Raw genomic sequence first — 18296 nt, forward strand, 5'->3', positions numbered from 1 at the left:
TTTGTGTGCGTGAGAGAGAGAGAGAGAGAGAGAGAGAGGGAGAGAGAGAGAGAGAGGGAGAGAGAGAGACCAGTGGTTAACAAGGGGTAATAAAAGTAAAAAAGCCAAATCAATTATAAATCATATCATCAGAGATTAAAATTAAACAGACAAGAAAAGAAAAAAGAAAAGGAAAAGCAGTTGGCTTGGCTTTGTCGCCAACCCATAAACGAGCCCTTCGCTTCTGTGGCGCATGAAAGTTGTTTAGCTTCCAAACCCTAAATAGAAATGCCCTTCAATTGCTCTTCTGATGATGTCTCTCTCTTTCTCTCTCTCTCTCTCTCTCTCTCTCTCTCTCTCCACTTTTATATATCTATATACCTCCTCCTCTCTCCCTCTCTCTCTTCACCATTTCACAAAGCAAGGAGAAAATAGAGAGAACAAGAATACTGAGAGATATGGGGAGGGGTAAGATTGAGATCAAGAGGATTGAGAACTCAAGTAACAGGCAGGTGACCTACTCCAAGAGGAGGAATGGGATTATCAAGAAGGCAAAGGAGATCACTGTTTTATGTGATGCTAAAGTATCTCTTATCATTTATTCTAGCTCTGGGAAGATGGTTGAATACTGCAGCCCTTCAACTACGTAATGACCTAGTTCGTGTTTTTTTTATGATCTTTTCAAAGAAATTGTTTAGGTTTTTTGAGTTCTTTTATTCTAATTTACTGGGTCTGTTTCAAATTAAAAAACAAATAAGGGTACTTTTTGTTCATATATATTTTATGAATTTAATTTATTTTTGGTGTGATGAAGGCTGACAGAAATCTTGGATAAATACCATGGCCAATCTGGGAAGAAGTTGTGGGATGCTAAGCATGAGGTTTAAGAAATTCTCTCTATATTTTCATATATTTTTTATTTTATTTATCATGGAAGATCTGCTGGTTACTTGCTTGTCTAACATGATTTTTTTTTCTTTTGTTTTTGCCAAAAATATGTTAAGAAACATGAAGTGTGATTTGTAAGAACAGATCTACAAATAGGATGTACTGGTAGTTCTCTTTCTTGCTCTCCGATGGTTTTTCTATCCTTCTTTATTGAAAAAAAAAAAAAAAAAAAAAACGAAACTATGTGAATGTTAACAGATCCGGTAATAAAATGTTATTCTCTCACTTCCTTTTCTTTGCAAGAAATTAAAACAAATGAGTCCTCAGTTGTGAATGTTAGTTTAAAGCACGCAAATAAAACAAACGTCTTTTCTTGATATATAAAAATCTCACTATGTACCATTCGGTCCCTTGATTGATACAAGGCATAGAAAGGTGGGTTTACGCACTTTTCTGCTAACAGATCTGCATATGAATTAGACCCTTTTAAGTTGGTTTGTAAATTCCCTTTAATAGTAAATTTGGATATTATAATTACAGGAAAATGATTTTTGAATGCCCAGTTCTCTTTCTTCACATCCATGTTTAAAACTATTACTTGATTCTCCTTCGCTTTATTAGATTTAAAGTACAAAATAAACGGGGTGTGTGTATGAGAAAAAATGGGTGTGCAGAAATCATTTCCTTAATTATAAGTTTTCTTAATATATAATAAATTTGCTTAATTAACTTTGAGGGTTTGGAACAAATATGATAAACTTGTGGCAGAACCTCAGCAATGAAGTGGATAGAGTCAAGAAAGACAATGACAGCATGCAAGTAGAGCTCAGGTAGTTTAATTTCAATTATCATCATCTCTCTCTTATGGTAGAACATATTAATTTATACCTTATAATATATATACAGAGCATATATAAATGCATGTGTGTGTGTGTGTGTGTTGCTGCAGGCATCTGAAGGGAGAGGATATCACATCATTGAACCATTTAGAGCTGATGGCCTTAGAGGAAGCACTTGAAAATGGCCTTACAAGTATCCGGGACAAGCAGGCAAGTTTCTTCCATTATTCATACTTCAAACAGAGTGTGTACATTAAACTTATTATATATGTTTATAGTTATATGTTGTTATATACTTAATTGTAGGGTAATTTGTTGTGTGATATCTTGCTGTATTTTTCAATTAATTACTAAATAGTTTTGTTCCCTTTTTGTCACAGTCCAAGTTCGTCGACATGATGAGAGACAATGTACGATGAGTCTGATTAATACCTTGAGTTTATTCGAATTTTAAAACAAATCTGCATGAATTCATGATATCATATTTTGCCTAATTAGTTTTTCTTTGCTGAATGATCAGGGAAAGGCACTGGAAGATGAGAATAAGCGCCTCACTTATGAGCTGGTAAATAAGTAAACGCATCTTTTCAAACTGATAAGTGAAGGCATACATGCATACGCATACACAACATGCATATATATGTTGAGTTTGTGTTCACAATTTAGATGTCGTACTTTGAGAAGCTATACTGGTGTAACAAGTGGGTTTTATATTAATCAATATAAAACTATTTCTATCATTTTATAAATAGTCTCGGTGTGCTTAATTAATTAATGTAAGGGAACTGATTTTCAACTTTTTTTTATTTTTTTTTTTGTCTCTCACTCTTTTTTTTTATTATTATTATTAGATTGAATAAATTAGACAGAATAACAAGTAAAAATTTAGTAGAGATGTGTGAGAGGCTAAAAATGATGTATTTATTATTTCTTTTATTTTTAAACTATTGGAATCGCAAATGTACGTAGACTGCATCTCACTAATAAAGTTGAAACTCACCTATGAAAGTAGGATACGGTCCATCTTTATTATTGTATAATGCGATCTATTTGACAATATTACTCTTTAATCTAGCAATAGAATTCAATTCAAGTCAAAAACACTTTAGAAGGCTAGGTTTATCATCAAGATATATATGAACTGAATTGATCGAATGTTAACCTGAATCAATTTGGTGACTACAGATTTTCAAGGTCATCAATGACTATGTGATATTGAAACATGTATATATACTATAACCCAGTTTTGTGTCATTTGATTATATATACATTTTTTATTTTTATATTGAGAAAAGAAAACAAAACAAAACAGAAAAAAAGAAGTAAAATACTTGCAACAAGTTTCATATGCATACTAAAAAAATTTGCCGGATAGGAGAAGCTAATGTTGTGGGCATGATTTGCAGCAAAAACAACAGGAGATGAAAATAGATGAGAATGTGAGAAACATGGACAATGGGTATCATCAGAGGCAGCTGGGGAACTACAACAACACCCAGCAGCAGATACCTTTTGCCTTCCGCGTGCAGCCTATTCAGCCAAATCTCCAGGAGAGAATCTAATTAGATATATCTTGCATTTGCATGCTCTTTCTAACTAGTTATATTATCTCTCCTACTCTATCTCTCTTTTCATCTGTCAAGGAGTTCTTAAGTTTATGTCAGATTTCCAATGGTTTGTAATAGAATTAGCTTCGTAATGAGGCTTAGTTGTGAACCTTCTAATAATTAAAGCGTTCATGAACTTGGTTTGTGGGAAAATCACTATTATGTGTGCTATAGTGCAACCTGTACTTGTGTGTGTTTACCTAACTTTATGTGCTTGGCTATACATATCTCTCTATTCCAAACCCTAGATAAGAATCTTTCTTTGTGTTTATGTTTTGGCAAAGTACATTCTACACCTTGCTTGCTGCGTTTATAGTTTGAAAATGCCTCTATAAAAAGCATTCTGTTTGTTAGACCCGTGATTTTGTTGGAAGTGTTTTTGTAAGAAAGCATCTCAAAATTTTCATTAGGAAATTAAGTGCTTTGTGGAAAAGCATTTGGAAGTTTTTCGTACTTCTCATGAAAAGCATTGTCAAGTGCTTTTTAGGGCTCGTTTGGAAGTGCTTTTAAAATGATTGAAAGTATTTTTGGTGAAATTATTTTTGAGTTCTAAAAACACTTCAAGTGCTTCATGCAAGAAGCACCACTTATGTGTTTTTTGCAAGATTAACTTTAAATGTTTTTTCAAAATTCACTTGCATTTTTACTAAGAATTGGTTTCAAAAACACTTTCATAAAAAATGCTTTCAATAATTTTATAAACACTTCTAAATGAGCCATAATCTTTTTGAACTAAAACTTTTTAGAATTTTCTTTTATTATTTGAAAATTTCTAAACACTTTCAAACATGACTTATATGATCGGCTCTAAAAAGGGTAATATTTTGAACCTTTTTTATCTCCTTCTATTTCCTTCAGTTCACTTTTATATGCCTTCAAATGTGTATTCAATTGAGATTTTTATGATTTTAATGGATTTTGATAGAGTTTATTTAATTGATTTCTAGAGATTCTATATAAAATTTTGAGTGAAATCCTTTGAATTTTCAAGAAAGAGGTGAGATTTTATAATGTTTAAAATACACTGCGAAATATCTCCAATTCCCTCGAATTCCCCAACCTTTTATAATCCTTTAAAATTAATTTTTAATTGAATATACCTGGAATATTATAAACTCTCCTTTAAAATCCTGATTGAATACACCTAGATTTTCAGATAATCACTTAAAATCCTGATTGAATACCCCTGAATTTGTAAAAAAAAGTAAAATCTCTCAAAATCTCAATTGAATACCCTGCTATAATCCAATTTCGAATAGAAGATGCATTGTGTAAACTACATTTTCAAGCTAGAATTTTCTTTTATCAAATTTATTAGATGCTTGACTAAAAACACAAATTCAACTAGATGTGCTTATGTGACTACTAAAAACCAAAGTCAACACTTATTGTATAAGTGTATACTTTACACATTTCAAACGAAGCCTTAATCGTGAGAAGGACTTACATGTAATGGGTTTACCATCACTTCATGTTTGGGGAAAATTTTATTTAAACCCATTTAACCTCTTTCTACACCAACTTAAATTTTAAATGTTAATATTCTATTTTACCCTATTGTATAATTACTATTAAGTACAAAATGAAATTAATAATAAAACTCATATTTATCAATAAACCCAAACATTTATTGTGTAGATGACATATTAACAAAAAAATGCAGATGGCAGCACTTTCTCTTAAGAAAAACAACTAATAATTTACAAGATTGGGGAAATATCAATAAACATGATTAATGTTTCTTCGATTACATGCAACCAATTGATCACATATGCGTGTGTGTGTGTGTGTGTGTGTAGTTCCATTTGATATATGTTAATGGCGGGGATCGAGGATCGGGGATCGGTGATCTGGATTATGCTTTGGAGTTTGGAAGGGTACGGTTGAACAGACAAGAAATGTAATTGTTTCTGGTGAGGGAAGTTGCAGCCAGAAACAAGATGGAAAACAAACACGAAACGTTAAAAAGAAGTTGGAACTTTCAGTTCAAATCTAACTTCTTGTCCCACAATCCTTTTTTCTAGTTCCCCTTTCCGGACTTTTGTGTAGATTACACACCCAGATACACTCAGATTTCTATGTTGAAATCCTCCCACAATTTACAACAACATTTTAATTTCATCTCGAAGCCAAAGTTGCTGAGGGTGTCGATGAGCTCAAAAACTGTCCCAGTCCCCCTGTAGAAAAATACCAAAAAAAGCTCACTCATCTCCTTCCTCTTTCTCATAACCCCATTTGTCTTCTTGTTAAGTCTCTCTCTTTCTATCTGTCCGTTCTGAGTGGCATGTCAAGGCAGAGACCCTAAGAATAATGAATGCTTCAGACTATCACTCGCTCAACAACAAATAAAAAATAAAATAAAAAAATAAAAAATAAAAAGAAAGAAAGAAAGGGTTTTTAATTAATATTAGAAGCCATGTTGAAATCGATTGATCGAAGGAGGAGTCCCTGCGTAGCTCCTGCTCCAATTCAATGTTTCTTCCTGATTCACATGCAGCAATTCATCCACCACCACCACCGCGACCACCACTACCACTACCACCACCTTCTCTCTTGTCCTTTCCATCTTTTGCGCCTTTTTTCTTTTTTTCTATAACTACCTGCAATGGCTGAATTCACACCCCAATTTTCAGTATAGAAGTGTATAGAAGTGTCAGTCTTGTTGTCAGCCATGGCTGAATTCACACCCCAATTTTCAGTGTCCGTTTCCAGATGGCGTAAAGATAGTTAAAAATCAAATGGGTGTAAAGAAAAATCTACATATTTAATTGGGTTTATATGGGTATAATAAGTAATAAATTTGGGTTTAAAGTGATATTAATAGTTTAGTTAAAAATCAAATGGGTGCAAAGAGTAAGTTCGTGTAGAAATAAGTTACATGGGTTTAAATAAAATTTCCCTTCATGTTTTTTTGTCCAATAATGCATTAACATGTGCAAGTTTTTCTCCCCAAGACACCAATAATAATGAACTCGTTCCATAAAAATTACTTTCCCTTCATAACAAAATTGAAGAAAGATCATAATATTGTGAAAGAGTACAAAGATATCAGAAGACCACAAAAGATTGTAGTGGAAGAAAGCCAGAGAGAAGAAGATGACCAAGAAAGAAGAGAAAGAGAATGAGCTTCAACATATTTTCATTAAGTTTCCAAAACAATAAAATCGAGTATATAAGGAAAAGGTATAAGTGCCTAGCTTAAGTGGCAACTCTATCTAATCCATCTCATTACACAATGGTTATCTTATCTAATTACATCTCATTGTACTAATGACACATGGACCACTGATGACACTATATTCTGTTATTACTCCCTCTCAATCTCAGCTAGGGAAACCAAGTCTAAGATTGCCATAATGCTTGATGAAAATTGGATTGTGCAATCCTTTAGTAAGAATATCAGCCACTTGAGAAACTGTAGAAACATAGTGCATTGTAATATCCTTTTTTTGAACTTGCTCTCTAACAAAATGATAGTCAGTGTCCAAATGTTTTATTCGAGAATGGAACACTAAACTCAAAGCCAATGTAGAAAGATTGTCACAATGCTAAGAAGGAGGAGAATGAAGAAACTCATTCAGATCCTATAGAATAGACCTAATCCAATAAACATCAATTGCACATTGTGCTAATGACTTCTACTCTGCTTCAGTTGAACTTTTAGACACAGAATATGCTTCTTTAACTGCTAAGACACAAGGTTCTCACCAACAAACACAACATAGCCAGTTATAGACCTTCAAGTATTGATATCTGGTACCCGATTAACATTAGAAAATGCTGAAATATATTCAGATGATGGAGTGTATGTATGTCCACAATCCAAAGTACCTTGGGCATATCTCAAGATCATTTTAACAAGAAATAAATGAGCATCAGCAGGCCTAGTCATATATTGACATACAACATTAAAAGAATGAGCATTGTCATGTCTTGTGAAAATCAAATACTGCAATGCTCCTACCAAACTTCTGTACAAAGTTGGATCAGTCATGAGATTGCCTTCTGAAACCAAGAATTGAGTGTGAGGTTTAGAATGAGTAGGAGCTATTATGAGTAGTCATTCCTGCCTTAATCATAAGATCCTTTGCATATTGTGACTGATTGATAAACAGACTTCCATCTTCCTTATATTGAATTTGTAAACCTAGAAAATATGTCAACTTGCCCATATCCTTCAAATCAAACAACTCATCAAGCTGTAATAATCATCTGAACTTTAAAGGTGTTAGAACCAGTTAAGATAATATCATCAACATACAAGAGTAAGATGATAATATATGGGCTATATTGAGAGATGGTGAAACCAAAAGAAGGTAAAATCCCTTTGAATTTGGAATTCCAAGCTATAGGAGCTTGTTTAAGTCCATATAAGAACTTTATCAACTTACATACAAAATTTGGACATTTGGAGTCTATGAAACATTGTGGTTGTTTCATATATACATCTTTTACCTAATTTCTATCTTTTCATCTATGTTTTATTTATGCACTTTTATGTGGTGAATTGTGTATTAGTGTTAAAGGGAGGAGTTAGAAACTAAAATTTAGGATTAGGTGTTAGGAGTTGTTTGAAATAATAAGAACTTGGAAACATAAGATGTTAAGGTTATTGCTTAAATTTATGAATGGACATGTATAGATTTGGTAAATTATTCTTCATTTAATAAAAGGTTGCCTAGAAAGTGTGTGCATCATACTCTTAACCATGAAGGGAAATATAGAGATTTATATGGGATTTCTAGTGACTAGCATGCATATACAATTCTAAATTTATATACATAAGCAGCAGAAGCATATGAACACCTATTATCAAAGCTATAGTCATGCAAATCCCCTACAAGAAGCATAGGTTCATAATTTTATGCATCAAACAAAATATTGAAGAACAAGAAGGTTGAGTTTTATACCTTTTGATCTAGACTTTAGACCAAGGTTGGACTGCCTCCAAGCTCTTTGTTCTTTGAACTCCTTAAGTCTAGCCTCCCTCCTTACTTCCTCCATCGTAAGGATTTAGAGTTCCTTGGTTCTCCTTAAGCCTCCAAGTGTAGAAGACCTCTAAAGATCCACACCTATTAATGTAGTGAGATGGATAAGTGGATGACCAAAAGGAGATTACATGACTAGTCAGAATCTCACTTTGGTGGCTGATAGGAGCATATTTATGCGACTTAAATGGCTTGTTCTCGTACATTTACGTTATGTTTCTTTAGTTATTTTAGTTCTTTATGCTTCTTTTGTGTGTTTTCAGGTTCTAAGGGCAAAGTATGCAAAAGGATGCCTTTTGGAGCCTTTTGGAGCAAATTAGAGATTGGAATGGATATCATATGCTTGGAGCCAAAAGGATGGACGAAATTGAAGACTTGAAGTAGGAAAGTTAAATCCTAAAAAGACCTCATGTTTGAGCATCATTGAAAATTCCTACGCATTTTAGAACACAAAAACAACATTCCTAGCAACCTTAGGACATTGTCGTGTGTTTCCTTGTGTCTCCCTTCCTTGCCATGCAAGGAAGGGCTTTGTTCCCTATTTTAAAATACTTAAACACTACCACTTATCATTCACCACATATCATTCACCACTTATCATATCATACATTCATTTATCACTTATCATAATCATTCACTTATCACTTAACATATCATACACTTATCACTTATCACTCATAATCACCTACAACATCCACCTACTTCACCTACAACATCCACCTACTTCACCTACAAATGACATAGTCATATGTTCCCTCCACTACTCCTATAAATACCCTTGCATTCATTCATTCAAAAAACATCTCATTTTCATTCACAACACAAACACACACCATCTTCACATCCTGAAATTCCTTTCCTTGCCGTGGGTTTCTTTCCATTTTCTATCTTTCCTCATCCATTTCCATAAGTCCCCAATCCATTCAACACACCAACAACATCCCTTAGACCTTGTGCCATAATAACGAAGAAGAGAAGAGTGCCTAAACGTTCATACAATTCAAGTTTGAGTTGTTGGAATGTTTAGGTGTTTCTTTGATTTCAATGTTTAAATTCAATTTTCTTTGTTTTGTAATGGAAGAGAAGAGTGCCTAAACGTTCATACAATTCAAGTTTGAGTTGTTGGAATGTTTAGGTGTTTCTTTGATTTCAAAGTTATGAGGAACTAAACCCCCTTTAGCTAGGGGGTGATTCGAAATATATGTTTATGCTTGCATTTTGATTTGATTACTTCTAATTGCATTTCATAAGTTGTTGATTCAATTTGTTTAACCGTTTGATTGATAACTTATTTATGTATGTTTATTAAGAATGCGCGCTTAATTTTCATGCATGAATATGACGCTAGAATATAAGTGATTTTCACCTAATCGTTATGAACTTATATTCACAAGTAGTGGAGGTTGCTTATAAACAATCGCGTTAAATGAATTCTTGGCACGAGTTTCATGCTCATCATAGTAACGAATGCCTCGTCAACACTTATAGTTTTCATAATGCTTAATGATCTTTGATTGTATCTTTATTGTGCTGTTCACGTAAAGGACTTTTGGAGAATGTTGTGAATTGTGTTGCGCTAACCCATCCAATTCATTAACTTAAGGAAAACTTGACGGTTAATTTAAGCGGACCTAATTAACTCGGGGTGATGAGTTTCATAATTTATCGAAAGATCAACTGGAAATCTTTTTATTATGCAAGTGTAACATATGTGGAGATGACCCCCTTAGCTATTCTATCATCCATTCATTCCATTTCATCAATTTCATATTTACATTCTGTCTAGTTTATTTAACTTGTTTCGTTATTTCAATTTTCGTATAAACTTAAATCCCCCTTTACTTTAATGTCAATTTAGTTAGAAATCATTTTAGTTTGTGTTTTTAAAAGCATTTTGAGTCTTTGGTTTGTCTTAGTGTTTTAAAGTTTAGTTTTACATTCTTTGAGTCTAGTTTAGTGTTTTATATTGTTATTTTACGTTTTTGAGTCAAATTCAAGTGATTAACAATCCCTCCTAATCCCCGGTCTAGAACGATCCCTACTTACACTTATACTACAAATTGACGAAAAAGAGGGTTTAATTTGTGTGCGCATAAATCTCGCACCAGTGGCCGGCCTTGTGTGATAAAAGAGAGAGAGAGATTTGTTTTCTTTTTGAAGCTAGAAAGACTCACACAGAAACCCTAATGAAACTTTTTCACTAAAACTCCTTCATAAAGGCGAGACAAGCGAATCAACAAATTGACTTTCACCCTTTTTTTTTCTCACTCTAATAGTCGGCCCTCTTAGTGTCAGTTTGGGATTTGAGCTTTTATTATTTTAAACCATCCTATGCTTGAATAAAAGCCCAATGGGTTTGGGCTCAATGGGTTCGAAAGAACCCGAACATTTCTTTATGCCCAAAACTATCTCTCATCGTTTCTATGATTTATCTAGACTTTCTAGTTAATCATAACACTTAACTAATCCAATTAATTAATTTCTTCATCCTTTAGTTATCTCATCACACAAGTGTATTGGTGTACAATTGTTTTAGGTTCTAATTAGCGAGGCAGTGAGATGATTGGTATCAATCCAATTGATTAGTACTTGTACAATCACTTAGTGAATTAAAACTTACTTTTCATTCGCCTGTTTCTTTGATGACTACTTACTTATTTAATCATCTAGAAGGATCCACAAGGCATGAGTGACATCTAACCATATATTATGGTTACCCAAGCTACCATAGAATTTGGTCGAAGAACCTATTCAATTTGAATTACAATATAATTTGATCCTTCTCAAAATCAATACCCTCAATCACATTATTAGAGTATGGATACATTATGTCAAACCCCTAATGTGATTATACTATGTTATATGACTCTATTGAGCCATATAGGAATGCCTTCCATCATTATGCTCGATACTTCGGTTGAAGACTCCCGATTCATATCTTAGAGTATTCTTCCCCTCGTATTGAGGATTAAAGATTCCTTGTTGAAGATTCACATGTCTATATGATTAGGTAGCGTAACCCTAACAATATCGTGGACACTCTTGAACGGAATGCTTTTAACACAATTAAAGATCAAAGACCTAACCATTGGACAACTATGATATCTCAGGTCAAATGACTACTTACATTATTCCAACTAGTAAGGTTACTTACTTGACATGTGAGCAGTCCTCCATGCAAGTACTCTCGTTTGATTATGTCCAGTGGACTCATTCCCTTAACGAGCACCTACATGTTGTCTTAGTGTCCTTACATGAATCGTTTGAGACTTTCCATCCTTCCAATTGTTGTAAGTATGCCCACTAAGCCACTCATTTGATGTAATAACTTTTGGAATACTCATTATGTTAAACTATTATTTGTTTAATGAAGGGCAAAGTTTATTGCTAATCACTATTTTTTGTATCATGTGTTTAAGCAATAAGGGAATCCAAAGAATGTATTTGTTCTAAGAGAGAAGTGATCTAAGTAAGTTAGATTAATGAGACCTTTCTCTTATGTTCATTCCTAAAACGTTCCTAGCCATAGGATTGCTAATTGGGCATTGACAATCCACTAAGGCTAGTATGTGTTATGTTGACTCAAGCGTGAGTATGACTAGTCTCAAGTCATTTAATATTAGTCACTGAGACAAACACACGGGTGCTTAAAAAGGTAATCGAGTACATTGAACAACGATCAAAAGACAATTCGAACATACATGTCATGTAAGAGCTCATAAGTTGCAATATGCAAAGTAGTCATTTGACCTGAGGCATCACAGTTGTCTGATGGGTAGGTCTTTGATCTTTGACTATGTCAAAGGCATTCCATTGAGAGTGTCCATGACATTGTTGGGGTCAAGCTATCTAGTCATGTAGGCATGTGAATGCACAACAAGGGATCTCTAACCTTCCATGGTGGAAGGAGTATACTCTGAGATATGATTTAGAAATCTTTGGCCAAAGCATACAAATATGACTTAAGAAGAATGTTCTAAATTATTATTCAATTGAATCATATAAAGAAGTATCACATTGGATAGTAGACATGAAACAAACTATCACTTAAATAATGTGATAAAGAGTATTGTATTAGAGAATGACCGTATTGCATTGCAGTTGTAACTGGATAGGTTCTCCAACCACTTCTACTTAGCTTCGGTAGCCATGAATTACCGCCAGGTGTCACTCATGGTTTGTGGAAGCCCTGAAGATTAGCAAACGCTAATCTTTATCAAAGGGAGAATGGAAATGTTGTTTCAATTTACAATCGATCGTTATGAGTAACATTCGCGCACTATCTCGCTAAATGGAACCCAATGGATAATACATCGATTAAGGATGAATGTGAAGAAATATAAATGAGATGGATAAGCAATTAAATAGTTTGGTCAAGATTAATTAATTATACGAAAGGTTCGTATTGGGCTTTTAAGTTAGTTTTGGCTTACGGGGGCCCAAAAGGGTTTCTGGTCCATAAAGCTCATTGAGTTTAAGTTGTATGACAACTAAAACTAAACGGAAAAATAGTCCAAAAACAAAGCCAAAACCGGCCAAACTATAGAGAAGGTGAACTTGGCTTAATCGTAAGTTGGCCACTCACTTGTGAGGTGGTATAAAAACATCTTTATAGCTATTCTCTCACTAGGGGCAAAGAAGAGAAACTTTTTTTTTGTTGACTTTTACTGGCACAAAAAATCTCTCTAAGTCATCCATCTTTTCTTCACACTACATCTTTGGTGTGGAGACTTAGAGGCACCAAGCTTTTGATGCTTTTTGGAGATCTTTCCTCATATGCTCAAGGAGCAAAGAAGAAGCAAAGGGGCAAAGAGCCAAGAAGAAAGGAAAGAACCAAGAAGCAAAGGAGGTGACTTGAAGGCCCTTCACTTGGGTGAATCCCTTGTGGAAACAAGGACGAGCTTCAAGGGTGAGAAAAGCTCAATCTTTCCTCTTTCTTTTACAAAGAGTCTTTAGATTCACCGTATACTAGGCTTTGCATTTCTTTGGGTCAAAGAATTGTTTTGAATGCATGCCTACTTTAAGAGTTTTTGTATGCTTGTATGTTCAAATATTCTCACATGTTCTTAACTAGGACAGAATTTTTCCTTCACTAATTGATGCACACATAGTAACACTAGTCCATCCAGATTTTCAGCATCCCTCTGACAATCCTATGACCAAGAACCTTTTGGACATTATGGTTATGTGAAGAAGGTCTCTATAGTCTAACATTTGTAGATTACTTCTTCCATCGATCCATTGTCCATGGACTCATTATTTGGATGCATATCGTTCATTGAGATAGTCCTAATAAGTGACTTTGCCCTTTTTGATGTATCAGACTTAATCATACATTCAGACATTGTCCTGAAAGGTTTCTTCCAAATATTGACTTTCAAGGCATATCTCCAACAAACCATTCATATTGCCATGTCTTAGTATTTTGGTGGTCAAGGTATCCATGTTTGGATGATATTGAGAAATAGTGGAGACTATCCTTATGAGATCTTGAGCCTATTCTTTTGTTGAGAGGGTTTATTTGCTTCTACTTTTAAACAATATTTGAATTCCTTTCTTTAATTTTATGATCTCATTAACAACAGTGCATTGGATAAGCAATGTTAGGCTATGCATGTTTTCCACCACTAAAAAGCATATTTCCTTACCCTTTTATGTGATTCATTAACCCCATTGAAGCCAATCACTTAGCCTTTTCTTTCATCACTGTCAGCCTTGACTGGGAGTAGGTAGAACAACTTAGACCCGAATCCGAAACATGAGTTAAAATCTAAATAAATAAATAAAAATTGAAATGGGCTGGTAAATAAATTCCTCTTATAAAAATCTCATGATTCTTAAACAAATAAAAAATTCTTTACAATTCTACAATAAATAGATGAATAACTTTCTATTCACACATCTAATCCGATCTCATCTTGCCTACCCTTTTGAATGTTTATTTCATAAACTTACATAACTATATAGGGATGAGCTTCAACAGCTCAATAGGGAAATAACCTTACCATAGTAAATTGACAATATTAAATTAAGTGTCATGGCATCATCAATAATCAAATATTAAATCATTGTTAATAACAACAATGCATGAATGCAATGCAACCTCTTCTGCTATACCTATTAATATATATATATATATATATATATATAATAAAACATTCAAACCTGCACGTCCCATACCGTGCATTTTACCACTGCAACGGTGGTTCGAATATTCTATTATACAAACTAATCCCCATAAGTTATCCCAAGTTCATAAACCCCTTATGCTAGTCATCTTATCCATTCATTGATCTCCAGCCCAAATCACCCAGATCGACAATTTATCCCTCCAATACCTTATTCTAATGTGCACACCAGGCTCGCCTAGGAATTGGTTTCACAATAATTAGATTCAACTACACAAAAGGTCATTTCCAATTACCCTCATTTCTAGAACAATCTCAACACTAAAGTTCCAACCACATCTGACACACCCTGACCGGAGTCGAGGCATGTTAGCCGTCACCCGAAAGTGACGTAACCAAAAGTATAAGTGACGTAAAAATGTGAATAAATTAAAACCAAAACTAGGATTTATTTAAGCTAATAAAGAGTGTGCACAGTAGCGGGAAGAACCCATAAAACAAAAATGTTCAGAGAATAGATGACAAAAGAGTGTGCAATCGAAACTAGTTAAGTACTTAATACACAACCGGAATCAGTTCCTACATTTATTAGGGGTATGTCAGAACTGTCGGAGATTCCTCGTATGCCACAGAGAGTTCAGCTATCTAAGACTTGGAGGGGCGAAAAACAGAAGGATGAATGGGCAAAAACAAAGGTTTATAAAACACATTTATTTTTTGAATATACTAACCCCTCGCTGTAAAACATGTATAGTTTCCAGAAAATCATACTACGTATAAGTATGAAATCAAATGTAAATCAACAATAATTCCAGAAACATGCTAATCACAATAACTCAACAGCAGCATAATAAAATCAGATGCTCATCGATCTATGCTAGCACACAAGTCGGAGTCGCTTAATGCAACTTGTATGACCGAACAGATGCTCATCAATCTATGCTAGCACACAAGTCAGAGTTGCCTAATGCAACCTGTACGACATGACTGAGTGTAATAATAACATACGCTCTAGTGATACAATCATGTGAAGACTGGCGTTATTCGCGATCACATGCGAGTCGAAGTTGCCTATTACAACCCGTACGACATGACTGGTACCTACTTGGATCCAAGGCGAACACGCGATATGGATATGAACAAACATGTGAAAGACTGGCCCTGGCCCTGGGCGAACACTAACACCGAGTGTAGCAATGATGAGCAGACTACATAAATATAAGCATGCCATTACAATTCAATAATTCTAGTCATCATAATGAACTTACCTACGCATCATGTAGTATTATTTTAGCATTTCACAACAGTACAACATTTCTTATAACATTATTTAATCATTAATCATGACATAATAGGCATCAATTAATTCAAAAGCATTTGTGGAAACTGTAAAACTTTATATATCATATATATAAAAACAAATGCCCACTCACTGATACGTGGTTAGATCATAGCCTCCGTAGCTTGCTTGACCTCGTACTTTTTCAGGATAATTTTCTCCTATATGTGAAATAACTAAAATAATTAATTAATTAACATATACACAAAGAGGCTAGAAAAAAACCCCCATAGTTTGCTCAAACAAAGGGTTTAAATATACGCTGGCCGGTGGCTGGACGCGCCCTTACATGCTGTCACGAGCCGCCAAGACACAGCCACACGCGCAAGCCACGACAAGGACGCGCTGACAAAAGCTAACAGATTCAGGGAATATTCCGTCAAAATCTAACATAATATTCCGTTAAGTTTAACGGCGTTAGAATATTCCCCTTCTTCTCCAATTTTCCTCCGTCGTCTGGTTCGTCGGAAACTAGGGAAATCTCGTTGGTTTCTGGAAAACTTTCAAAACACCATAACTTCTTCATTTTTCAACCATTTTTAACGAACTTTATATGGATTTGAAGCTCGGGACGAGGAGAATAAGATTTTACCTCTTAAAAGTCCAAAAGGTGGACGGAAGTGGATCAAAATCCACTCGACACTCTCGGCCTTACTTTCGTTGTCTTAAACTCAAGGGTCTCCTCGTCCACTCCACTTCAAGACTAGGCTAATGGCCTCGAGGAGTCACCTAGAAGTTTCCAAGACTCCCAAAATCATGCAACACGTCCGGAAACACGTCAGAGTAAAACCTACCGAATCGAAGCTTCCGAGTTGACGAGTCAAAACTGGATCATTTTCGAATCAACTTGTACAGCTAGGTTCGTGGGTTCGAGATGAGTGTGATGGTGGTGTTTTTGGGTTCAATCTACAAGTTTTGATGATGGTGTGTGTGTTGCAGAGGGGAGAAAGTCACAGGCAAGGGAGAGAGAGAGAAAGAAAAGGTGAGAGAGAGAGAGGGAGACAACTTTCTGAATGGGTAGAGATGAGAAAGAGTGATCTGATTGGTGGAAAAGAAAGAAAATCTGATTTGGTGAGGGAATTGAGGAAATGAGCTGATTGGTAAGGGGAATGGGTACACGGGTCAATTTTAAATAAGAAAAACGATAAGGTTTCCAGATTTTGTAAAGTAAGTCATACACAAAAATCCGTCACCTTATCAAAAACAGTGTTTTCAACACTAATAAATTAACACACGTGTGTACAACTCTACCCGTTATTAACGTACTTTAACTGTGCGTAACTTTTTCGTTGCAGATCCAATTCGGGTCTAATTCACGCTTACATGATCATAACAACGAGTACTAATTAATTGCGATAACGAGAAAAAAAAATTAAAGCCGAATAACCACGTCCATGGCACTTTGCCCACAAGGGCATAAATGTCAATTTACACACTCAAGAAGAAAACTACATGGGAAACTAAGGACGGGTCACCACAATCCACCCCCTTAAGAAAATTTCATCCCCGAAATTTCAGCACTACTAAATGTCATAATTAAAAAATAGACATGGATAAAGATCCTACATACGCTCCTCTATCTCCCAGGTAGCTTCCTCAACAAAGTGATTTCTCCATAAGACTTTCACCATACAAACGATCTTGTTCCTGAGAACTTTGTCTTTCCTATCAAGAATTGTCACTAGACCCTCATAGTAAGTCAAATTTGGATTGATCTCTAACGGTTGAGGAGGAATCACATGTGACAGATCAGAGACATATCTCTGTAGCATGGACACGTGGAACAAATTATACACTCTCGACAACTCTGGAGGTAGATCCCGTTGGTAAGCAACTTCACCAATTCGCTTAATAATCTGGTATAGCCCGATGTAACAAGGGCTTAGCTTTCCTTTCTTCCCGAATCGTACAACACCTTTCTGCGGCGATAGCTTTAAGAATACCCAATCTCCAACCTTATATACTCTGTCGGTCAAATGTCTGTCTACTGTACTATTTTGCCGATCTTGGGCTGCTTTCAGGTTAGCTTTTACCACCTGAATGTTCTGTGTCATCTCATCTACGATTTCAGGACCAACCAAAACTCTTTCACCAACCTCGAACCAACACAATGGTGTACGACATAGTTTCCTATAAAACACCTCAAATGGTGACATATCAATGCTGGAGTGAAAGCTGTTGTTGTAGGCGAATTCTATCAAAGGTAAGTGCTTGTACCATGCGTCTCTGAACTGCATGATTGAAGATCTCAGCATGTCTTCCAACGTCTGAATAGCTCTCTTTGATTGCCCATCAGTTTAAGGAGAATAGGCGGTGCTATAAAGTAATTTCGATCCCAGAGCTTCTTGAAAAGCTACCCAAAATTTTGAAGTAAATCGAGGGTCCCAATCAAAAATAATACTAACGGGAACACCATGATAGTTGACAATTTAAGAGACAAAAAGTTCGATCAACCGACTCAAAGAGTAGTTTTCACGAACAGGTAGAAAATGCACTGACTTGGTAAGCCGATCTACAATCATCTAGAT

General features: G+C 35.0%; 1 protein-coding gene across 1 annotated transcript; it reads left to right on the forward strand.

Annotated features, from left to right (window-relative positions):
• Positions 1–354: 354 nt before the first annotated feature.
• On the forward strand, positions 355–3517 carry PI (K-box region and MADS-box transcription factor family protein). The gene is made up of 7 exons (XM_068458121.2): positions 355–625; positions 794–860; positions 1636–1697; positions 1817–1916; positions 2087–2116; positions 2227–2271; positions 3113–3517. The coding sequence occupies exons 1-7, from the start codon at positions 438–440 to the stop codon at positions 3266–3268; spliced, it is 648 nt and encodes a 215-aa protein (XP_068314222.2). The 5' UTR covers positions 355–437; the 3' UTR covers positions 3269–3517.
• The last annotated feature ends 14779 nt before the right edge of the window (positions 3518–18296 follow it).

This window comes from Pyrus communis, chromosome 8 (assembly GCF_041283825.1).
Source record: "Pyrus communis isolate YQ-2024b chromosome 8, ASM4128382v1, whole genome shotgun sequence".
Taxonomy (NCBI): domain Eukaryota; kingdom Viridiplantae; phylum Streptophyta; class Magnoliopsida; order Rosales; family Rosaceae; genus Pyrus; species Pyrus communis.